Source organism: Ursus americanus, chromosome 16, assembly GCF_024610735.1.
Source record: "Ursus americanus isolate L20-20 chromosome 16, mUrsAme1.1.p, whole genome shotgun sequence".
Lineage (NCBI taxonomy): Eukaryota > Metazoa > Chordata > Mammalia > Carnivora > Ursidae > Ursus > Ursus americanus.
The window spans coordinates 60,621,843-60,647,242 of record NC_142142.1 but is presented as its reverse complement, the minus strand read 5'-3'; the positions used below and the strand labels follow the sequence as shown (position 1 = coordinate 60,647,242).

Here is a 25,400-nt window from a genome sequence, read left to right as displayed (position 1 = left end):
AGGACCAGGCTGCTGTGCGGTGGGAGGCAGGGGAGCTTTTCACATGCAGCTCAGGCTCCGCCATGATGGACGGACTCCTCGCCTCACCATATGCCATATAAGTTAAAATTAAGTGTGTAGAAATGATAATAGAATATCTCCCTGATAAAAGCATAAAATATAGATGTTTTTGTCAATGGTGAGAGAATTGTCTCATTACCCAAATGTTAAATTGTTAAAAAAATTAATACATACTTAAAATAATAATTATTTTCCTTATAAGGAATCATGAAATGTCTATGTCATAATAGCAGGAAGTTTTCAGTAACTAAGCTTTAGTTAAAAACAAATGGTCAGTGGATGCACAGTCAAAAGGGAAGGAGGATGCCCCTGGAGACAGAGAGTGAGTTGCCTAGACCTCGGGGTGGGGAGCAGGGAACACTTAACTGCCAGAGTCAGCTCGGCGACAGGAAAGTAGATTTTTGTGGTTTTCGGACAGTCATTCCACACTCTCCTAGTCTCTCCTCTGTCCTTATTGCCTTTACCAGAAACCATGATTTCGTTCATCCAACAAACATTCAGGGAGCACTTTCCATATGCCAGTTTCAGAGCCTGAGGTTGCATCAGTGGAAGGGCAGTCAGATTCCCTCTTCTTGTGGAACTCATGTTGTCCTGGAAAAAAAGAGAGAAATAAGCCCTCAAATAAGTAAGGTAATTTCAAGTAGTGGCAAGGGCTAAGCACAAAATAAAACAAGGTCATGTGGAAGAGAGTGACTAGAGCTGTGAGAACCCCTTTTCCTGGAGGAGTCAGGCAGAGGCTGTTGGAGGAGTTGACATTTTCACTGAGACAGGAACTGTGAGTAGTACAGCCAAGGGACAGTCAGGCCAGAGGGAGCGGTTAGTGCCAATGCCCTAGAATGGATGAGAAGGTATTTAAGTAACACGAAAAGGGAGAGTCTTTTAGTCTAGTGGGCGAGGGACAATGGTCGATGAGTTTAGTGAAGACAAAATCATTAGAGCTTTTTAGGCCATGTGGATATTAGTTAAATAGGATGAAAAACCACTGGGACTTAAGTGGGGATGAGGTGCTTTCTTACCACACTCTCTGCCAAGTGGGGAATAATTAGGAAGGAAGAAAACTGGGAACAGGAAGTATAGTTTGGGGACTTTTCTAGTAGACTTGACAGGACAGTGACGGCATAATGGGGACACAGAGGAGTAAGTAGATTTTGACATATTTTAGATATTTTGGAGATAAAACCTTCAAGATTTGCTCATGATTTCAATGTGGGAATAGAAGGAAGGTAAGAATAAAGAATATTTTCATAGATGGTCATGCTTTTATTTGGGATGGGGGAAAACAGAGACAAGATTCTGAAAGAAAAATGAAGAGTCCTGTTTTGGCCCAGCTGGGTCTCAGGTGCCAAAAAGACAACAAAATGGAGATGCGAAGTATTGATGTTTGAGTCTGAACTCATAGGAAAGAACAAAACTAAAGATATTCGTCAGGGAAATATTGGCACAGGAATGATATTTGAAGTCCCAGAAATAGATGACATTATCTAAAGAAAGAGTGTAGAAGAAGTGCTCTTCCATTATTTAAAGATTGGTCAGACGAGGAGATGCAAGCCAGGAAACTGAGAACAAACGTTCAGACAAGAGGAAGTACAGGAAAATGTGCTGTTGGGTAAGCCAAGAGAAAATTCTGTTTCAAGTAGGAAAGTTGTAAACGCCTCATTATTATTCCCTTTGGTTACTCTCTTCATGCTGTGCCCAAAGGAAATTGTGAATTTCTATATTGTTGCCACCTCTAATTCATATTTTCATTCTTATCTTCTGCCAATATCCATTTAATCTTTCATTTTGTTCTGTCATTCATTCAGTAAGATTTTACAGGGCACTTACCATGGCCTAGGTGCTGTGTTGTATGTGTTACGCTGGGTATAGTTGTGGCTAAAATAGGAAGGGTTTCTTATCATCATGCAGTTTATAAGATATTTTATGTGCTCTTAGGTTCCTCTCCTACCCTCTGCAATTATTTGTAACTTGTGTCACTTTTAGACAGCTTTATCGAATCTCATGGCTGCAGTCTTGCCTCTCATATCAGTGCAAGTAGGAAATATCAGCCTACACACATCTTAGCTTATCTTTTAATCTGTGGACTCTATGGAATGAAGTACCCTCCACAAACCTGCCCATCTCATTCAAGGCCAACTTCATATGTGTCTTTGACCCTATACATTCTGTCTTTCTGGGGCCTTCCTTAATTAGTTCGCCTTTCTCTTCTGTATCCTATCTCCCTCTCCATTCCCTCAACCAGTAAATATGCTCAAATTTCTCCTATCCTCTCTCTCTGTCTCTCCTATCCTCTCTGTCTCTCACTCAGATAGATAGATGATGATAGATAGATATAGATAGATAGATAGATAGATAGATAGATAGATAGATAGATCGATCGCACTTGATACTCTGTAGTCACATTTCCTTGAAAACAAATTTAGCATTACATCATTAATGGAGACCACATCTTATTGGTATCTAATCCAGTTGTTGCTGGAATCATGAACCTAAAAATGTATTACTGGGAATTTTCTATTATCAAATTCTAGGATTATTTCTTAGAAGTTGGTATGTCTAACCCGTTTCTCCCTCTCCCTCTGCCCTTCCCCTGGCTCACAAGCTCTCTTTCTCTCTCTCTCTCTCAAATAAATAAATACATAAAATCTTTTTTTTTTTTAAAAAGAAGTTGTTATGTCCAATGACAGGATCTCTGTAGTATATATTTACACAGGGCGTACAGTTTTGATGTTTTGGTGACAGGTTTTTAAGTGCCTAATAACCGAATGCCATATGATGACTCCGTTCTCCCACCACTAGGTTTATATTCAAGCAACTGGCGTATATTTGTTTCCCTAACATTTCTAAATATTATTTGTCTCTGAGGTAGTTTAAATATGAACTTTAATCAGGAATATGACGATAGGCAACCTACTTGTTGGCTTCTATATCTTTAATCACTATCATTCAAACCTGAGCTCCATAGACAAGTAGCATTTCCTTCAGTCAGCCCGCCCTATGGCCTGTGGGCTGAGCTAAGGACTCCTCAGTGCTTCCTAATGACCTCTACCTATCACTCCATTCACCATCTTGAAGTATCAATTTGTATCTGTCTGACCACGTAGAGTGTGACTCTCTTCTCAGTGGAAAACACTGTATTAATTGTATTTTGTTAGAAATGCTTAACACAATGACTGGAATAAATTAGGCAGTATATAAGCATTTGTTGAATGAAACAATGAGTGGTAGTAGTATATCTACTTTTTTTTTTTTTTGCAGTACATTCTTTCTATTACAGATGGATTAAACACCAACAAACACTTTTTACCTGCTTTATACAGTTTACCCAAACCAAGAAACAGTTCTGTTTATGTTGAAAAATGAATAGCTTAATCATGCAGATCCAAGTATCTACAAGGCTGGATTTTTATTTTTTAAGACTCCGCGCCCAACATGGGGCTTGGACTCCGGACCCTGAGATTGAGAGTCACATGCCCCATGACTGAGCTGGCCAGGCGCCCCCACAAGGCTGGACTGTTAACAGAACTACCTGAAGTGGCACAGTGGTCATAGGAAGTGGTTGGGTTTGCAGCCCAGCAGGTGTCCAAAGTTCCAAACCCAGCAGAGAACTCCAGTGAGGTGGGGGATTTAGGATGTCATTGGACATCGGCACTCTTGATGAGAGTGGTTCTGGTGGCTGGGAAGTAGACGAGCCAAATGAAATGAGTTGGAAAACAGTGTAAGTGCAAAACCCCGTCAACAGAAGTGCCTGGGGAAGAGTGGGAGGGTAAGAAGTGGTAAGTGTAGAAGGTTCTGTGTTTTATAAAATGAAGGACAGCTGGGCTTGTTTATGGAAGTCCTGTAGAGCAGAGGAAAATTGCAGAGGCACGAGAAATGGAAGGGCAGCAGATGGAGCACTGGCCTGTGCTCTTCTTCCCCGCACAGCGGTGGTCATGCAAAATCCAGCATATCACTTGGATTTATGTCCCACAACTTGAGAAACACTGAGCTAAAACTACATCGTTTGATTTACATGCGATAGAGGGCTATAAATCATCACAAATTACATGACAGATTGACTTGGCTTGGCATCTGGAATGGAACGGGGTGACTACCTGATGAAAAGGCAGATATAATCAATTGACACCATGAGGTAAAAGATGAATGGATTATTACGACTGTTTATATTATGTGTTTATTTACATAATAACATGATCTAAGTGATCTTATTAGTGAGGCAAAATATAGAATATGGGCTTAAAATTATGATTGGATTATTTCATTGGAAGTCTTATCCTGATTAGTGTTTGTATCCCAAAATACGTATCCATCTAATATCATCACATCTATTTAGTGACTAAGCATTACATTAAAATTCAGTTTGCTCCCCTCTTATGTATGCATTTCTGAACACATCGATAGCTTATTTTACTTTCATTAATTTGTGTATGCATTTAGATAGCTTAAGAAGTTCCATTGTTTGAATAATTATCTGTATACTAAGCAACAATAGATGTCATAAGAAATAACCAAGTAAATTTTGATTTGAGTGTTTGCAAAGCCAGATTATAGTACTAAAGATGGAAATAATTATATTTTAAATTTTGAATCTGTTGGATCAAATAAAATACTATCTAGGGTATCACATTGAGTAATAACATTGAATATTTGGCTGACAATCTATCCACGTACATAGGAAACCCAATAACTCTCATCTGCCAAACATATAATTCTAGATTAAATGGACCAAAAAAAAAATTCAAATGAGTGCTACTAAAACTGGACATTTGCAAAGGGAAGCTAAAATGTGAGTGACAAAATACAGCCAAAAGCAGTTATTAGTCTAAAACTTACTATAGTTTCCAAATAAACTTATTAGAAGGAGAATGACAAATGGCTGTGAAAAAGAGCAGGTTAGATAGATATTTATGATGTCACAAATGAATGAAAGCAGACAGAGATGATTAAATATCAGAAGATACTGTTTGTTGAGGAGCAAATGGAATAAATGAAGTTAAGTACTATAGCAAGCACCAGAGTAGTGGAAAGTCATAATGATTACATTGAAAACAACACAGTAAGAAAGAAAAAACAATCAAGGAACTTTGTACAGAGTATATTAATTGTTTTTGGCTTTTTTTTAGTAGTGTAATACTATTTGTACATAAAATTTGATGTCGGCAGCAGCTCAGTATTTGAAATAGATGAAATCAGAAGTGCTATTGGGCTTTTTGGGGGAAAGGGGTGCCACCAATTCCTCTCTCATCAGAGGTTCTCCTGCAAAGCCAATGAAGTCCTCTTAGGGAACTCATGGGGTTCCTAGAAAAAGAGTTTGGAAACCAAAACTTAACAAAGGTATGGTTTTAAAATGCCATAGCAAAGAATTATATAAATGTTCAATATATGCATGAGTATCTTAAAGTACATGACTTGCTTACATTTTCTTTTCTTTTTCTAAGATTTGTTTATTTTAAAGAGAGAGAGTGTGTGTGCTCACACTAGAGAGAGGGGCAAAGAGAGAAACCCCAGCAGGCTCCCTGCTGAGCCCCGAGCCTGATGAGGGGCTTGATCCCACGACCTGAGCCTTAAGCCAGAGTTGGACACCCACCCAGCTGTGCCACCCAGGTGCCCCCTGTTTGCTTACATCTTCTTGAACAGCCACTGAAATCTGTGTGTACTTTCAGCACCAAACTGAAAGCCAGTATCTTAGAGTTCTGAAGCTCTTCAACTTCTTCTTTCAATAAAGTAAAATAAAAAGTATTTGAACCAGATTATTTACTGATTAAAGATTGAGAGTGGGCCCTCAATTTGCATGAAAATCGAGAGAACAGGACAATATGAAAACTTTACAAGGGAGCCAGGGGACTCCTGGTTATACGCTAAATGTACAGCACTTACATAGATATATCCAAAGGCTTGGTGTAACATTCACAAGGTTCACATCCGATCCAGCAACTTGATTTATCAGGAAATGTTTCTTAAGTTATAGAAATGAATTGGATTGAAACCCCAGATACCCAAATGTTACATCATGATGATTCTTATACCTTGCAAGAAAATTTCAGCCAGTCACACTGTCAGAATAAGCTTTCCAGGTTGGTCAGTCTACTCAGGTGATAAAATTGTAGTTCCTGGGCGAGCACAGACTTAGAATTGGATGTTCTTCCTTCATGGAATTTCTTTATAAAATCTACCACTTATGGGGCTCCTGGGTGGCTCAGTCAGTTGAGCGTCTGCCTTTGGTTCAGGTCATGATCTCAGGGCCCTGGGATCAAGCCCCTCATTGGGCTCCCTGCTTGTGCTCTCTCTCACTATCTCTCTGTCTCAAATAAATAAATAAAATCTAAAAAAAAAAAAAACCAAAAAAACAAAAACTACCACTTACTAATTATCTCCTGTGTAGGATCATAGTTTTATATACATTATTTTATTTAGTCCTTGGCATGATATATATATTTATAATTGAGACAAGTAAGATTAAATAACTTAGCCAAAGTCACCTAACAAGTAAAGGCACTAGGATTTGAACTGGTTTGCTAAGTTTATAGTCTTCCCTATGTTTTAAAGTCTAGTTTATCCTAGTCTTGTCCATTTGAATATAGATGCTGGTCCCTTAGTTAGGTGTTACTTTTTCCAGAACATATACAGTATCTCTTAGAGCATATTGTCTACAGAAGACCAATAACATCCATTTTCTGTTAATTGGTACCTTCTGCTATAATTACATTGCTCAGACTCTATCCCCAATTCCACAGGCATAATAAACAAGAACAGAAAAAACACTGCCAGGTTTTATTAATTTATCTTATTTAATTATGCCTCATAATTTCCTAAAACCCGGATATTGTAGAATATGGATATAAATGTTATTAGGATAATTAATTTTTTTTCCAAGATCCTATTACTACTTCAACAAAGCAAAATCTAATTTCTTTGTATCACAATGAACTACTCCTAAGATAAATACCTCTAGATTATCCAGTATTCTAGGCTTCTTAATAAATTTAGCAATTAAAAGTAGTAACCAAAATCAGAAAACATCAACATTTTAGAGAACTAAAGACTTCTTAAACTAGCTATATAAGCCAAGGAGAAATGGGACCTTTCACCGCATCTATTAGACTATAAGAATTTGTAATTCAAACATCCATGCTTTCCTTCATAAACAGAAAAAGTATTTTTTAATGCAAGTTTGTATCCTCTAAAAGATAAATTAGAAAAAGTCACCCAAATTTGGACTAGGATTCAGTCATGCCAAAGAAGGGATCAAAATGAAGCTAGACAAGAACCTTGAAAAGAGGTTGTTTTTTTGTTTTTATTTTTTCTTTTTATGTATTTGCAACAAGGAAGACGGGGAGGCTGTGCACCTGTTCACTGCAGGTCCTCTTACTGCAAGAGGACTTGGTTCTACTGGGTTTTGAAATGGCTTTGTCTTCGCTTTACCTAGAATCTGCACAGTTCGTCACAATTCCAAGCATCGAGGGCACCACAGTAGTGATTTTCCAGACAGCTTGTTTTCAAAACATGGTTCAAGAAAACTCTAAGGGGGGGGGGAGTAACTGCCACTGCAAAAAACAAACAAAAAAGCCACAAAGTAACGAATTTAGGTAGATTATTTATCTCCGTTTTATTTTAGTTCTTTTTATGGGGTTTTGTCTTGTTCTTCTGTTTGGAGCATATTCCTCTGTCTTCTCATTTTGCTCGACTTACTGTGTTTCAGTGAGTTAGGCGAACAGCTACCGTTCCTGAAGTTGAAGGAATGACCCCATGGATGGTCATCCCCGGTGTAGATCCTGTGTGCCTGGTGGCTGCGGTGGGCAGGGGGTCCCCGGAGGGATGGCTGAAGGTGAAGTGGGCACGGGCTGCAGCGGTCCCCCGCCTCCCTGCACTGAGAGTGCCCCGGGAGGACGGCAGAAGCCGAAGCTGGTGAAGCGGGGTGTCCCCGGGAGCTCGGTGCAGGGCGTGCCCTGGCTGGCAGGTGGAGCTGAAGCCTGCACAGCTGTCTCGAGCTGGAGTGCTGGGCGCCTGTTTCATCATACCCCGCTGGCTGGGGTGCCCCGCGGTGCGCCATGCTGGGCCCACCTTGGGGGGACGCCTGAAAATGGTGTGGGCTCGGGGCCGGGGCGCACTGAGGCGGCAGGCCAACTCGGCTGCCCAGACCCTGCTCCGTGGGATCAAGGTGGAGGGGCACAGAGAGCTTGGGCTCGCCAGCCCCTTGGACTCAAGAGTTCTTCCAGCAGCTTCCCCGCTGCTCAGTGGAGCTCTAAGGCTGGATCGTTTGTATTCTAGTTGCTCTTTTAAACTGCGGGTTTTTTTTTTTCCTGTGCCCGAGGGCATCTGGGGCTAGAGCCAGGGCTCGCGGAGGCAGCAGGCCGGCCGTGGCGCCCGGAACCCTGTTCCCGTCAGCACCAGGCGCTCGCAAGGTGGAGGCCAGTGTAAACAGTGGCGCTCGCCAGCCTCTGCAGCTGGAGCGGTGCCAGCAGCTCCCCCGCCGCTTGGCAGGGTTCTAGGGCTGAGGCCTGTCTGTTCTGCTTGCTCCTTTACACCCGGGCTTTCTCCCGCGCCCCAGGGCAGGCGGATCTAATCCGGGTGCCTCCGTCCTAGCACAGCGGACGCTTCCCTGTGTCAGCGCCTCCGGTTGTCCCGGGGGAGCGGCTCCGCGGGCCCTCGGTTCTCGTAAGAGCGGCTCCATGGGCCCTCAGTTCTATGGGAGAAGCTGCTCCCCGGGTCGGCGTAGACTCCGCTGGAGCGGCGAGCGCGGCCTCTTCCGGCGGCGCCATCTTGCACCGGAAGCCAAATTGGTTCCTTGAGAAAGGAAGCCTGTGGCTCCTCGTTGTCTCGCCCAGTGTGGGGCCCTGGGTGCACACGCACGGATGCGTTAATTGAGCACACAATTAATTATACGCTTCACTCTTACTCTTTCCTTACATTACATTCCTTGAGGTTTCTGTGAGTCATACTTATTTTTTGGTTCATAGACTGTTGATGTGGAAGTCCACAGTTTGAGAGTGTGCTAATAGTTTGCGTGGTTTTTTTTTTTTTTTTTCTTTTTTTCAGTCTGTTCCCAGTATTCTAGAGGAGTTTTTGCCATTTTCGGACTCTATGATAAGAGGTCGGTACATACCCTGACCTCATTCTGCAGCGCCTTACACATCTCGCTCATCACGCCCAGTTTCCCCACGGAGGGGGAGAGCCAGTTCGTGCTGCAGTTGAGGCCCTCCCTGCGGGGGGCGCTCCTGAGCCTGCTGGATCACTACGAGTGGAACTGTTTTGTCTTCCTATACGACACCGACAGGGGTAAGTGGCACGTTCATAGTTACGTAAGTGAAACTCTCATTTTTAACTCGAAATGGTCTTGTATTACTTTTGTGATTTACGGAAATATTTTGAGCCCTAATGTGGCTAGCATCAAAAAATGGTCGATGCGAATTATTAGTAATTTTATCTTGACTCTGGGCGAAAAATTGTAATTAAAAAAGCTTCAAATGTACGAGGTTATTCACGAGCAAACCGTGCTCTGTTACTTAGCCAAAATCAAATAATTCTATGAAAATTTCCACGATATTTCAGGTACAATCAGGAAATAAATATGTCTTTTACCTCAAGTGCAGATGATTTAATGTCTTGGAATGTCTTTAGAAAGTAGCAGGTTGATTTTTATGTCTACATCTATATATCTCTAATTTTATTTAAAAAAAGAAAAAGAAAAGGCAGGTTGAACCATAGAATTGAGAATTCTTTTAGTTTAAATTCAATTAGACAACATATAGTACATCATTAATTTCAAATGTAGTGTTTGAAATGTAAAATGTTGAGTACTTGAAGCATGGTCTCAAGGCAGCACAGCTTTGGCGCTAAGGCTTTTGCTTGATGGCAGCCTTTCACTTTATCAGTCTGTGAAGATTAATAAGTGATATTATACATCTCATATATTGGAAAAACAAAGTAAAGAATGTTAGATTATTGACAATCCATTCATTTGTGTACATGTTTGAGATACTTTGACTTTTCAGTGTGAGAATTAACTTAAGAAGTTCTATAATCTTTTTTTTTTTTTTAGTTCTTTTTTTAAAGCTTAGTGATTAGAATTGCAGCAACGCATTATATTCCAAAATAAACAGCAGGAAACCTCCTGTGGGGTTTTGTCTTCGATCTTTTTTCCTTAAAGACTTTGATTTCTGACTAAAAGTTGGAATAAAAGTTGAAACTGGCAACATTTTAAGAATATCCTTCAATGGAATTCTATCTGTAAGATGGGTAAGATAATAAATATAAAACAATAAACTAGCAAAATAAATCTTTTGAAGATATGATTACCTTCAAAAGTCCAAAGCATAATTTCCTATATTCAGAGATGGCATATATCATATAAGATGTCACACCAGTGGTGGTCCTAGTACATTGCTTATATTAGCATTCTTTCTGTAACACATTCAGAAAATTTAATATCATCACTGTATTTTTTGCATGGTTGCAGCATGCAGTAATTCTCATTTAGAAATATGGAACCTACCCATATCTCATGATAACATTTTCCAATAGCTAATAATCCAAAACATTCTGGAGAATATATTTTACATAGAGAAATGATCATTTTGTGCATTTCTAACTTTTGGAAAAATCCTTAAGCAAGAGGACACTGAATATTGAATCATAATACAACTGAAAACAACAATGAGATACCATTACGTATCTATTAGAATGGTCAAAATCCAGATCACTGACAGCAGCAAATGATGACGAGGATGTGGAGCAACAGGAGCTCTCATTCGTTGTTGGCGGAATGCAAAATGGTGCAGCCGCTTTGGAAGACAATTTGGCAGTTCCTTATAAAACTACACTCTCATCCTGTGATCCAGCAGTCACACTCCTTGGTATTTTACTCCCCGGAGTTGAAAACTTATGTCCACACAAAAAACCCGCACATAGATGTGTAGAGCACCTTTATTCATAATTGCCAAAACTAGAAAGCAAACAAAATGCCCTTCAGTAGGTGAATGGATAAACTGTGGGTCATCCAAACAGTAGAATATTGTTTGGAGCTAAAAGGAAATGAGCTATCAATGCATAAAAAACATGGAGGGACCTTAAATACATATTCCTACTAGGTGAAAGAAGCCGATCTGAAAAGGCTACATGCAGTATGATTCCAACTATATGACATTCTGTAAAAGGCAAAACTATGGAGATAGTAAAAAGATTAGTATTTGCCAGAGGTTAAGGGAAAGGAGGGATGAATAGATGAAGCACAGAAGATTTTCAGGCAGTGAAACTGTTCACTGTGATACTGTAATGGTAGATACATCATTATACATTTGCTCAAACACATGGTATGTCCAAAACCAAGGATGAAGCCTAGTATAAACCATGGACTATAGGTGATAATTATGTGCCAGTGTAGGTTTATCAGTTGTAAAACATGAATGTCAAATGTGAAAAAAATTACACTTCAATAAAATTAACTTAATGTGTTGAAAAATTGAATCATAATGTCAAGAAATATGTACTGGAATCTAGATGAGATAGTTCTTAACGACACAGCCCAGTTCACCACTTTGGGCAGAAGATCCTTATTTCATGACATCTTGATCTCACAGAAATATTGGTAGGATCTATACCTTACTTTTTGCCTCTGTGCCTGAGTAAGTCAGTCTCTGGCAAGGAGAAGGTTACAGGCATTTATGTGTTGGCTTTCCCACCAAACAGGGATTAAATTGGTGCTTTGCTTTTGTACTCGTTGGTAATTTCCAGGATCCTCACTCTTGCATGGCATATCAGGGGCTCCAACCCTGAGCCACCTCCCATCACCTCTTTCCAGGAATCTGTCTAGTATAAACACACATACTTCGTTATTTAAAGTATCTTTTTCTTGGCTAAACTTCTGCCTCCAAAGGCTTAAACCCTTCATGGTACAAGCACTGTTTCTTCTAATATGGCATCTTGTCATCTTTAACTTACTTACTGGCTTGTTGCACAAAGCCTGCTTTTTCCTTGTTGTCTCCCTGGAATGTAATTGTCCTGTTTTGTTGTGTTGTGTTTTAAAATATTTTTTAAGGATTTTATTTATTTATTTAGAGAGCACTCAAGAGGGGGAGGGGCAGAGGGAGAGAGAGAGAATCTCAAGCAGACTCCCTGCTGAGTGCAGACCTTGCTGCAGGCCTCAATCCCATGACTCTGAGGTCATGACCTGAGCCAAAATGAAGAGTTGGATGCTTAACCAGCTGAACCACCCAGGTGCCCCGTGTAACTGTCCAGTTTTTAACCAGTTGATGTCAGTGACTCTTGAATTTCTTAGTTCTCTCCAGTAGTTACTGCAGGATCAACAGCTAGTCCTTTGTATGGCCTTCTATTATAGTAACCCAAGCCATCTTCAAAACAGACACTTCTATACCAAGTGGTAATTGCATGAATGAAAAAATAACATATCAGGAAGATGGCTATTTATTTATTTATTTGACTGAAGTGTATTTGATGTACAATGTTATATTAATTTCAGGTGTACGACACATAGTGATTCAGCAGTTCTGTGCATTCCTCAGTGCTCGCCATGATAAGTGTTGTCACCATCTGTCACCATACCATGTTATTACAGTGTTGACTCTCCTTTCTATGCGGTATTTTTCATCAGTGTGACTGGCTTATTTTAGATATGGAAGTGTGTGGCCTTTTCTGAATGTTGAGATGGTTCACCCTACCATGGCATGACACTGCTTCCTGATATTCTGGGTCTTAATTAAGTACTCACAAAAGACAGTAATAACTTTTTCTCCCTTTGAAACTGTTGTGCTTATTTTATAATTTTAGAATCACAAGACCAATTTATTTCCTCTAAGATACTGGGCTTAGGATTATGTGTCACTGTCACCAACTTTGGCATGAACCTCAGCTGTGAACATGATTACTTTCTGTCATAAACATAGTTGGCTAAGTCATCCGTATTTTCACATCGTGCAGAAAAAAAGAGAATATATCAACATTAAAGCATTAAAGACAAGAATTTTTTTTTAATGTACAAAACCAAATGTAAAGAAATAAGATGGTTTAGTCCATTTTGGTACTTTTCTCTGATCTTCTGTTATCATAAACTGTTTATTTAAAAATTTTTCATGTTAAAGCATCTGCCTTTGGCTCAGGATGTGATCCCAGGGTGCTGGGATCAAGCCCCACACCAGGCTCCCTGCTCCGCTGGGAGCCTGCTTCTTCCTCTCCCACTCCCCCTGCTTGTGTTCCCTCTCTCATTGGCTGTCTCTCTCTCTGTCAAATAAATAAATAAAATCTTAAAATTTTTGTTTTCATGTTGTAAGTAACTGCCTTAATATGACCCTGAATTTCTCCACAAACTTGAGTAGAATATGGCTTTCTGATGCATCAGAAATTCTTTTTTTTTAATTTTTATTTATTTATTTTTTTAAAGATTTTATTTATTTGTTTGACAGAGAGAGAGACAGGCAGCGAGAGAGGGAACACAAGCAGGGGGAGTGGGAGAGGAAGAAGCAGGCCCATAGCGGAGGAGCTTGATGTGCGGCTCGATCCCAGGACTCTGGGATCACGCCCTGAGTCGAAGGCAGACGCTTAACAACTGAGCCACCCAGGCGCCCCAGAAATTCTTATTTTGGAATATGTTATTTCATTGATCCACTCAATACTCCTGAAATCTTAATCCTTGTAGTGATAATAATGATCTCATAAAATGCAAGGGCTTCACTCTGTCATAACTTAGAGTAGTGTTTTCATGTTGAATCATGGTCAGTAAACGGAATGATGCTTTCTTTCCTCTATAAGACCTGTGTTCAAGTTCCGTTTTGCTCTTGAGGAGCTGCATGAACCTACCAGTATTTTTGTCCACATCTCTTAGGGAGACAGAAATACAGACAGAGAAGGTGGGAAGTTATAGTGCATTGTCTTGAAGGCCCATTCACCCTTCTGTAAGGTTTCTTTATATTTTATATTGTAAACCGTCTATTCCTAACCTGGAAACAGTGGGCAGAAAAAGAAAGATAGGAGGTGGCATCAGCAGTCTCTTTACCAGGTGACTCCCTGCTCCTTTTCATTTGACTGCCTCTCAAAGAAGAAAACAAACGTGTTCATTCATTTATTCATTTAATCTATCCATTTGTCATTCAATAAAAATTTACTGTTCAGTTTGTCTGTATCAGGTACTTTGATAGGTATTAAGAAGGCAGTGATGAGTAGGACAGTACCGAAAGTAAGTTAACTCACTTGCTATGGAGTCATTAGGAAACAGTACACAAGATTCCACGTGACAGCCAGGAGCTTGCCTTTGATACATAACTTGATGTTTTTACGATTTTAACTTAGAACAAAACTTCGGTAAGATTTTTGAGTTGATAAATTTAAGGCTACTAAGTGCTTGAAATGTGGCTTATGAACTTGAGGATCTGAATTTTAAATTTAAGTTTTAATTGGTTAATTTAAGTAGCCGCATTTGCCTAATGGCTACCGTACGGGACAACACAGTGTATCTAAACAACAGGCTCATTTGGAATAACAGATTGCACTGTGAATGAAACATCTAAATCTTTTCTAGATTCATGTAGGAAAAGAACTTAGAGAACACCCTGTACAGATCCTTTTTATAGTAATTTTCACATTGCATTGTGTATACATTTACATATCTTTCTTTCCCCCAGAAATAGGTCTTTCACCAGTAATTATTATATCATATTACCTTTATACATTTTGTGTATAGTGTAGTAACCCCTGAGAAGCATGCTATAAACATGAAATGGACTCATGAATTAATCAAGTGAAGTCCTTGACAACTGGTACCAAAAAATTTTAGTGCTTTAATAACTAATCATGTAATTCATATTTTATTAATGATACCATATTTTGTTTTGTTTAGTTTTTGATGATACCATATTTTAGTGTCTCAGAGAGCTCATAGACTGGTCAAAATGAAAAATTCTTCCTATAAGGATAGCCCTTGAATGAAATGCAGTTTTCTTATCATGAAAAAATGTGGAGAAGCCTGAAAAATAATGTTCTTGATTTAGACATAATTAAGCTAAGTATTTATAGCATTTTAAAGTAATCTATATTTTTGGTAATATAAAACCTTGAAAATCTTTTCAAATCTACTTAAAGGGAAGTAATTTTCCTTGAGTGAAAAAGACGTTAATTTAAGTAATATAAGCAGTGGTTATTTTCCCATTTGAAATACATCTTTTTAAAGGGAAATATTTTTTTACTTGTGCCTATTGCCCAGAATTGTACATATTTATGATGCCTTTTTGGCCATTTCCAACACCACTGGTCACAAGGTGAATTTATGATCAAGGGAGAGTTGAGGAGATGTAAACCTAACATTTTTAAAATTCTAATGATCACTGTCAGTGTTTTCCACAGAACTGGTATGAAGGTCAGCCCTTTTGATCTCATGTCCGGAGTAAGCAATGGCTGACACTGACCATGTTTTACTTCTTCCTGCTTCTCTTTAAGGCTTAATGTTCAATGTTTTATCACATCAGTACTTTCCAGCTAGCAGTATTATTTCACAGGTCGCGGAATATCTTGTATTCAGTATCTGAATTAGTATTATAGCATTATGTAAATTGTTCCTAGGAGAGATACATTTGGCAAGGCATAGAGTAGAAAACTTTACTTTGGTTTGTTTTGGCTTATTTCTTTTGGCCTGTTTTTTTAGCTTTTTTTTTCTTTTTACAAAAATATATTCTACACATAGCATAACATACTTTGAAAAACCTAGGAAACAGTGTTGGGGGCTACATAATGTACATGTGCTTCCCCTGTGCTGAAGCCAGAGCAAGGAGGGAAGGTGGATGGAAAGACAACTTTGCGTGGGAGGGCAAGGATCTTGCTGTTTCATTTCTATTTTTTGGGTTTTGCTACATACATGCCTTTTCTTTATAAATGACCTTAAATCCTTTTGCAAAAAGTCAAGATCTAAATAACAGAAATAGGAACAAGTGAAGAGTCATGGAATACCTTCCAATGATACCTCTATTGCTTCCCAGTAAGTAAGCCTGAATGAAATGCTCCAGAGAACTCTCCTGTCTTCCCTTTGGGTTCTCAACTCCACTTCTGTATTTCTTCTCATATTGTTGTTCTTTTACTCTTTGCTTCCTTCTCTTCCTGCCCTCCGAACCTAGTGTGGATAGGCAGCACGATTCCAGGGAACTGGGAGCCTCAACCCTCTGTCAGTCATTAACCGTCATGGACTTCTGGTAAACTCAGGCAGAAATAATGTAGGGGGACGACCAAGCAGATACCTCCAAGGAATATGGCATAATGACTTCAGTTCACACCAAAATACTACTCCTGGTTCTGCTCCCTCTTTGAAATTCGTTTCAGAGAGGTGTGAGTTGGGGAAGATTTTCAGGGGTAACTGTGCACCTGTCAGCTGGACTCGGTGCCATTCAGAGGAATAGTCAGTGTGGAGTGGTGCTTACAAGCACCCATTTCCAGTCTTCAGTTCCCATACGGGCTAATGTTCCACCCGCACACATCTGCCATTAGTTGTGCCACTTAACATGCGTATGGTCCATTTTTCTTATTAAAAACAAAATTAGAAACACGATAGCAAAACAGAGATAATTGATGCATGAATTCAGGAGAAGTAAGGATCTTTCAGATCGTAACCAGGTGTTATCCAAGAAGGGATAAAAAATTTATCTTTAATTCTTGATATATTAAGCCCCATTTTCCATTTATTTCCTAACCCCGGGGGAAAAACCTTTGAGTCTAAAACCCACATGAGGATGAAGAGGAATTTCCTTTTTTTTAATTATGTTCAGTTAGCCACTGTATCATTAATTTTGGATGTAGTGTTCAATGATCCATTAGTTGCATATAACACCCGGTGCTTATCACAACACGTGCCCTCCTTAGTACCCATCACCCTTTTACCCCCTTCCCACCCTCCGAAACCCTCAGTTTGTTTCCCAGGGTCCATAGTCTCTCATGGTTCGTCTCCCTCTCTGATTTCTCACCCTTTAGATTTCCCTCCCCTCCCCTATGGTCCTCCGTGCTATTGCTTATGTTCCACATACGAGTGAAACCATATGATAGTTGTCTTTGTCTGCTTGACTTACTTCACTTAGCATAATCCCCTCCAGTTCCATCCACCTCGGTACAAATGGTGGGTATTTATCCTTTCTGATGGCTGAGTAATATTCCATTGTATGTATGGACCACATCTTCTTTATCCGTTCGTTTGTTGAAGGACATCCTGGCTCCTTCCACAGTTTGGCTATTGTGGACAATCCTGCTATGAACAGTGGGGTGCATGTGCTCCTTCTTTTCACTACATCTGTATCTTTGGGGTAAATACCCAGTAGTGCAATTGCTGGGTCATAGGGTAGCTCTATTTTTAACTTTTTGAGGAACCTCTGCACTGTTTTCTAGAGTGGCTGCACCAGTTTGCATTCCCACCAACAGTGTAAGAGGGATCCCCTTTCTCCACATCCTGGCCAACATTTGTTGTTTCCTGTTTTGTTAATTTTTGTGAATTCCCTTTCTATAAACATCCTGTGAGGAACCTCAGGCAATTACCTGTGTTTATCGTGAACTCATTAGGATTTAGACTATAGCTCATCCCAATACTTTTGGTTACTGATTTTCATTACATTTCTAGTCAGGCTGACAATGCCAAATATTTACTTGTTGCCAGTTGCCAAGTATGAGGATAACCCATTCTACCAGGAGGAGAACAACACTTATCTGTATCTTTCAAGAATGTATCACTGCCTTCCTGCTGGAACCAAGCCAGTAGGAGAGCAAAGAAAAAAAACCTGTATAAAAATAACAATGGAGCTTCCTATGGAGGTTCTGACTTGTAGTTGAGGGAGAAAAAGTAATCAGAAGCCGGCAAAGCAGCCCCTGCTCCCTTCACACCATCTCTTTTAGTATCACCTGCAATGTTTATTTTCTGCCCTCATTAGCCCAGATTCCACAGGCTGTTTCCACTGTGGGTTGGGAAGGGGAGCAGTGGACTAAGGGGCAAGTGAATGGATGAAGGAGCACCAGTGGATGTTCTCACAAAGAGGGTTATGTGTCCAGTCGCTTTTCCTTGGTGAAAGGAGGCAGAGGGAGGCACATGTCCATTACCTCCCACTTTCCCTCGTTACAGAATGGAGGGGTTGAGGGCAAATGCTGAAAGTCATATCCTAAAGGTGTGCTAAAATCCAACAAGGAGAATGCATTGAGCTGCACTGCCAGACAAGGGGATTACCAAAGAGCAATGAAGTAAAGCTGCAAGGAGGGTAGTCAGAGAAGGGATCCGAGCAAAGAGCAGGAAAGTAAGCAGTGTGTGAACAGATTGGAGAAAGTCTGGAGAAGGACAGAAGCCTACGGTTGCTTCCGTGGTGTCAGCAGCCTTCCAAACATTCATTTGAAAGGTTAAGGAGGCCTGAGTGGAATGGCAGGGCAAGTAGACATGCAGCCTTCTATGAATATTTGTGCCGGGTCGGTTCAGCTGTCAGCTGGGAGGCACTAGATGCATCGTTGACTATCTGGATGTTCCTCCTTTCCCATTTGCTTCCCATTGTTGGGGTTCCATCTGAATGGAAGAGCAGAGAGCAGATCTGGGTAAGACCTTTAGAGGCCCTACTCACTGGAAAGGTGAGATTGTGCCCCCCCATTGAAATTCAAAATTCAAACAAATTATAAACAGTTGTATGGCATCCATCAGAGTTCTGTTTTTCCCCCATGGGTGACCATATTAATGCTTTTATTGAAATATTAAATTTGTTTAGAAAATTTTGTCATGATTGGGGCACCCGGGTGTCTCAGTCGTTAAGCATCAGGGCGTGATCCCAGGGTTCTGGGATCGAGCCCCACATCAGGCTCCTCCGCTGGGAGCCTGCTTCTTCCTCTCCCACTCCCCCTGCTTGTGTTCCCTCTCTCACTGGCTGTCTCTCTCTCTGTCAAATAAATAAAATCTTTAAAAGAAAAATAAAATTTTGTCATGATAGAGGCCTGAGCGTAGAGTCAACCTGTCAGTTGAGTTATTGAGTCAGACCTGCGGACTCCGGGGGAGGGAGTGGGAGGGGGGACGGGGAAGGGACATGTTCCTTGAGGATCCTTAGATCGAGGGAATGTGGATATAATATTTGAGCAGTTTTCTTACCCCCCAAAAACAAATGGCAAGGGTTTCTCACTGTCTCCATCTTTTCAGTGACCCATACCTTTCTAAAGCAGTAAGTTTGAAAATAACTGTAATTTTCTGACAACTTCTTTATTAAAAAAAAAAAAAGTTGCTTATCTGAAGATCTGGGGAAGATCTTTCTTTTCGAGCTCTGACCGAACACATTGCCTCAAGATAACGTATGTTGTCTCTACAAACTGTTCCTTCTCTTATGAAAATGGGACAAACGTGTGTGTAATGACAATGCACAATCAAGGTTAAATTCTTGTAGTGCAAAACTTCTCAGGGGTAAGGTTCACTCAGGTGATATGCTTTATAGTTTACACCAATTATAACACGTGGTGTCAGGGCTGTGGAAAGCAGAAGGTTACTTTGTCATACGATGGAGACTGTCCTTAGATATGAGTTGAGGCTGTGGCAGTTCTGCCAGTCCTTTGCCTGTCCAAACAGAAGTAGTTCCAGCATTAGTCCAGTCCTGTAACCCAGATGCCGTCCATGGAGGATAGTGGAGCACAACGGAAAGGGACCTGGAATCAGATCCCAGTGCACCGCTGATTACATGTTTGACCTTGCGTAGGTTTCCTAAAATCGCTGGATGTCTGCGATCTACCAGGTCGCTATGAGTTGTTTATAAAGTGCTCACACGGCTCCTGACGTACGACAAACTGCATATGTTACAGCTGCTGTATTACTTATTATTATTATCAGCAGCATTATTACTGTACTAATGCCATAACAGTTTATGCTTAAACTCCAATAAATATTTATCATTTTGTTATTGTGAATCACGAATCAAAGATATTTGGTTAATGTATTATGAGACATACACCTTTTTATTACGGGGACATGTCTGAGTATAAATGCGGAATTGATGAGGACACAAACAAGCATAAATTTGTGGTTTCTTGTAGTTCATTTCCTTCATAGACTTCTCTTACTCTGACTTCTCTTAAAATGCTGGCATTCCCCCTCAGTTCTGTCCTCAGCCATGTTGCCTCTGTAAACCTGACTCCGAAGCTCCCTGTAGCACATTCCTAATTAGGATGATCTGATGACTTGCATTACTCTTCATCTAAGGTCCAAATTCCTTCAACAATGCTGCCCAGCCCATCTCTTGATTACTTCTCCCATCTCGCTGGGTCATCCACTTCTGCTGGAACACCCAGCCCCACTGAAAATGGCCTTTTCAAGATGCTGAGCACACTATACTTTCAGCTCTCCTTGACGCTCTGCACATGCCATTGCTTCAGCCTCAAACATTTAGTGCACATCTCTGTTTCCTGGTGTGACTCCTACTACTCATCCTTCGGGTCTGAGCATAATGTCTTTCAAGAAGTTTTTTCTGTGCATCTGCCCTTGAGTGATAAACCCCCTTCCACGTGCTCCTATTGCATTTTTTGTTACTTGTATCAAACACAGGATTCTCTTTGTTTAATTCTGTGCTTTTGTCACCAGACTCTTTGAGGTCTGTAATAGCAGGGACTTGCTCATTGAGATTCCCTGAACAAGGATTGGACCTGCCGTTCAGTCACACTCCATAAATATGAATCTTAAGGTCTCATCTTCACTGTATTTAGATAGAGCTCAGTGCTCATTGTTGAACCAGACTCATTTTCATGGTAACCATTGGAAGTCCCATTGTACCTAACATCTCAACATTCCAAGAGTGAATCTATCACCTGCCCCCTGAACTTGCTCCTTTTCATACATTTCTGCCTTAGAAGTGTACTCTGCCTTGCATACTAGAAAAGGAAGAAGCTTCCTTACTCCTTGGTCTTCCTCATGCAGTCCTAGCCAACAAATCATCAGCTTTGATAAATGTGTGCCTCACAGAAATATGCCAGAAGCATCCCCTCCTCCATGTAAGTGCGTGGAAGACAGACGTGAGGGGGATCGCACTGGCGCCTCTGCTCAGACCTTCATTCTCCTGCATCAGCCAGCCTGCTTCCTGAGCTTCACCGGAAGCCTCTTCAATCCGGCTTCCATGGACTTGCCGGGCTGAACGATCTGCAACCGAGACCTCACATGTGTCACTTCTGTGTCTTAACATCTTCAAAGGGACCCAGAAATTGTACATTTTACTTACCGAATACTTGTCAGGAAGACTTCTCTGTGTATTTGGAAAGAATGACTTCAGAAGATATTGTGTGATGTCATATTTCTAAGGAAAATACCATAGAAGCTGATTTCCATCTTGGGTTGTGTATCAACAGGAAGAGTTTAGACTTCAGATAATAACAAAAACAAAGGAACAGTATATATGTACATATGTATCAGTATGAATATCTGTGTACGCATGATGCACACATGATACGGAGCTGTTACTATAACTGCTGTGGCAGGTTCCTTATCTCCCTGAAGTCAGACTTCCGTTGTTGGTACATCGGCCTCAACATCTGGCTTCACTCTAAGGTCCACAGTGGCCCCTGAAGTTCCAGTCATGTCCACATTCCAGTCGGCCAGAAGGGGTGGAGGGGAAATAAAACCACACCACCTCCTTTTACCATACATGTCATTTTACACATGTAATTACGTGTGATCAGACGTGCAATTTCGTGACAAGGTTCTATTGGCTTGGAGTATGCTGCAGAATATTACTTTTGTTTTTCTTGTTTTCTGGTTGAGTCTATAAAATGCTATTTACTCAAAAGTTGGATAAAACATGCCTTAACATATTTGGGCATGAAGTCTGAAGAACTTTTTCAACCATGCTTCAATTTCTTTCCTGATTCAGAATGCTATTCAGATTTTTCATTTATCCTTGTGGTACGTTTGTTGAGATACACAAAACACACACTGGCATGAGGAACTTAATGGGTTCTGCCAGGAAGTATATTCTCTGTGATACCAGCCCTTTGAAACTTCTTAGAACTTTCTTCATTTTCTGGTACACGTTCAATTTTAATAACATTTCATGCAGTCTCAGCAAGAGCATTTACTTTCTTTTTCTTCTGGGGTGGGTGGGGGCCCCGCCAGCATTCTAAATAATCATTATATGTTGTCGTTCGACTCTTCTGTGTCTTTACTAAATTTCTGACCTAATTGAAAGATGTACATGTAAATCTCCCACTTTGGTCATAGATTTATCAATTTCTTATTGTATTTCTCTAGATTTTTGCTTTATTTGTGACACATTTTCTTATAAAATTCTTTAGAATATTTAGTGTTTTCCTCATAAACTTTTTATACCATATAATAAACCTCACTCTCCTTAACGATGCTTTTTGTCTTGAGGTCTGTTTTTCGAACACTATATAGCTACCCAAGCTTTCTTTTGGCTCATATTTGTCAAGTATATCTTTTACCATGTTTTTATTTTCAACTTTCCTGCGTCCCTACATTTTAGGCATATATTTTTGGCAGCATAACTGTCATTATGCATGGGGTAATTTTCTATGTGTGTTGCATATTTAATTCTTCCCAAACCCAATAGGTAAGTAGAATTGTTATCCTGTTTTATTCCCAAGACAGTTTAGATTTAGAGAATTAATTAATTTACCCGAAGTTACCTAGCAGCCAGTAACAGAGCTAGGACTCAACTACTTCTGTTAGTCAACAAAGTCTTGCCTTTAGCCACTGTGTTACACTACGTGCCAGGAAAAGTTTACATTACATTCATTATGAGGGAGGATGATCTCTACTGAGGGTCAGCAAACTTTTTGTAAAGAGCCAGATAGAGGACACTTTAGGCTTTGCAGACGATATGGTTTCTGTCACAACTACTCAACTCTGATGTGGTAGTGAAAACCAGCCATCGATAATACAGAAGTGAAGGAGCATGCCTGTGTCCTAATAAAATTCTGTGGACACTGAAATTTGAATTTCACATTTTCATGTGTCACAAAATCCTATTTTTATTTCCCTCTCTCCTTCCAAACATTTAAAAACGTAAAAACCATTCATACCTTACAAGCTATACAAAGGCAGATGGCAGGCCAGATTTGGCCTGTGGGCTGTAGTTTGCAATATATGTACAGATTTATGTATTTTTTCTTTTAAAAAATACAATTTTTGAACATTGTATTGTTGTTTAATAGGGTTAACCGGGGGTAAGGTAAAAACGCATTAGTGTGTTGGAAGCAGTTGTCCAGGTGTGTGGGTAAATGCAGCATTACGGCACGTGAGTACGCACCGCTTCCCGAGATAGCCCTTACTCATATTCCTTTGGGAAATACTGTAATTTAAAGTCTGTAGGACATGAACCAGACCTGCTCTGATAAATTTTTGTTTAAAATCAAAGTAATAATTTTTCTGACAGTTATTTTCTATGTGATTTTGTCTCTAATTTGATAATGGCTCGAATAACCTTCTGATCTATTGCAACATTGGCCACATTTCCATCCTGTACTGCACTTGTTTATTTTGGAAATATGGGTGTGCCACAGGTATTTTCGTTTGCTTTGAGCATTTTTTATAGCCTGGCTCTACCTGTATGCTACCTGCTAACAGACTGTAGAATAACGAACAAAATGGCATAAAGAGAAGTATTTGCGGTCACGGTCACAGGACCAATTGTTGAAATGCATTTAGGGATCATGTTCCATCATGTGGTATAGGCATGGTGCTGTGCTACATTGAGCAGGGAGTAGAAATACAAACTAAAAGAAGGGCATGGGTAAATGTCAGGTTGAAAGTAGTAGAAGATTCTAATACTCTTTGTGGGAGAACAAAAAGAATGTGAAGAAATAGGGGTTTTTTAGAAGAAACGAGAGAGAGAAGAGAGCACTACAAGTACAGCAGGCAGCACAGACCAAGACTTGGAGGTGAAGAGTTTTGCATGAAGTTTTGCAGGTGCTGTGAAGTCTTTTGTGACTCAGACCTTTGGCACAAGGAGAGGGGAAGTAGAGGCCAGCGGTGGTTGTAATGAGCATGTTTCAGAGTCCACGAGGGTTACACGTTGGCCTCGTGCCACTGTCTGTTTACTTAAACTACCTTCCAGAACTCCTAAGACAGTTTGGAACGTAGCTAGAAAGATTAATCCATGGCAGACTGGATGAGATCTACTGAGTGAAGGAAATAACACCAGCAGATGTTAGTATCTAAACACAGTAGTTATCATCCTGTAGGAGATTACACTCTGAGTGTATTCCAGGGTTTATTTTAAGGTTTTTATTCTGTTTTGATAGATGCCTGATTAAGAGCATAACAAACAAGTGTTCTTCCTGTAATGCAGGAAAACGGCATAAACATTCATCTTTATAACAGTCTGTGGCTTTAATTTGGAAAGTGGAGAGAATAATTTTGTGAGGGAGACTGCTCTGTGGGCCTTTTACATTTTTCCTACCTCTACTCTGCCCAAGAGGATTCCATGTCATGTGTATATTAGGTGAGTGCACATTACTCTCTTTCTCACTTCATTGGGTATCTGTTAGCTCTTTTCTTGGGAATTTTAGAAAAAGATGCTTAAGAGATACATTTCTTCCAATTCTAACTTAGGGAAGATTTGAACTATGACTCACCTTGAAAATTTGTCTACTTGTAAAATACTATTTTTTAAGTAGGCTCCATGCCCAGAGTGGAGCCCAAGGTGGGGCTTGAACTCATGACCCTGAGATCAAGACCTGAGCTGAGATCAAGAGTCAGATGCTTAACCTACTGAACCAGCCAGGTGCCCCCACTTGTAACATATCTTAAAATGCCCCCAAACACAGCCTTAAGAGGCCAATTCAGAAATAGACGATCAGAGTATGAAGTTAAAACTAACGTTTTATCTCTCATATATTCTAAACAGATTATTTTTCTGTAGTCTCATATTAAACTTGATGATTTATGTTAATTGCTGTGTACATTTTTTACCTGAAACGTGTGTTAGCTGAAGCATTTCAAATACTTCATTTTGTGAATTTTGTATTATCTGTGTTACATTATCTGTTTTCACTCAATTATTTAGGAAATAAATGGTATATGGAATCAGTGTCCACATGCCCATTAAGTCTAAAAAAATTGGTTTAGATAGGAACCATAGATTGTGTATTAAGGAGTTAGCATATTTTAAACAGTGAAAATGGCTGTTCAACTACAGGTAAGTTTGAGAGAGTTGTGTTCTTCCATATTAACCGTATGTTGCCTTCATGTTACTATAGTTGGGGAAAGGCAGGTTGTTTTTAAAAGAAGAACAGGGGAAAAAAGATTTAAAGGGAATTCTTAGTTTCTTAAGAAGCAGTCTTAGCACCTGGACTGCAAATTATTGTTTCTTATCTAAAAACATGAGAACAAGGTAGATTTATTCTTACTA

General features: G+C 40.0%; 1 protein-coding gene across 3 annotated transcripts in view; it reads left to right on the top strand.

Moving 5' to 3' along the window:
- GRIA4 (glutamate ionotropic receptor AMPA type subunit 4) overlaps nucleotides 1-25,400 on the top strand; it is a 361,556-nt gene that overhangs the window by 126,337 nt on the left and 209,819 nt on the right. For all 3 annotated transcript variants that reach the window (XM_045797668.2, XM_045797670.2, XM_087868488.1), the window contains one exon: nucleotides 9,094-9,333. In XM_045797668.2, the coding sequence (XP_045653624.1) occupies nucleotides 9,094-9,333 (240 nt within the window). The remainder of the gene's footprint in view (nucleotides 1-9,093; nucleotides 9,334-25,400) is intronic.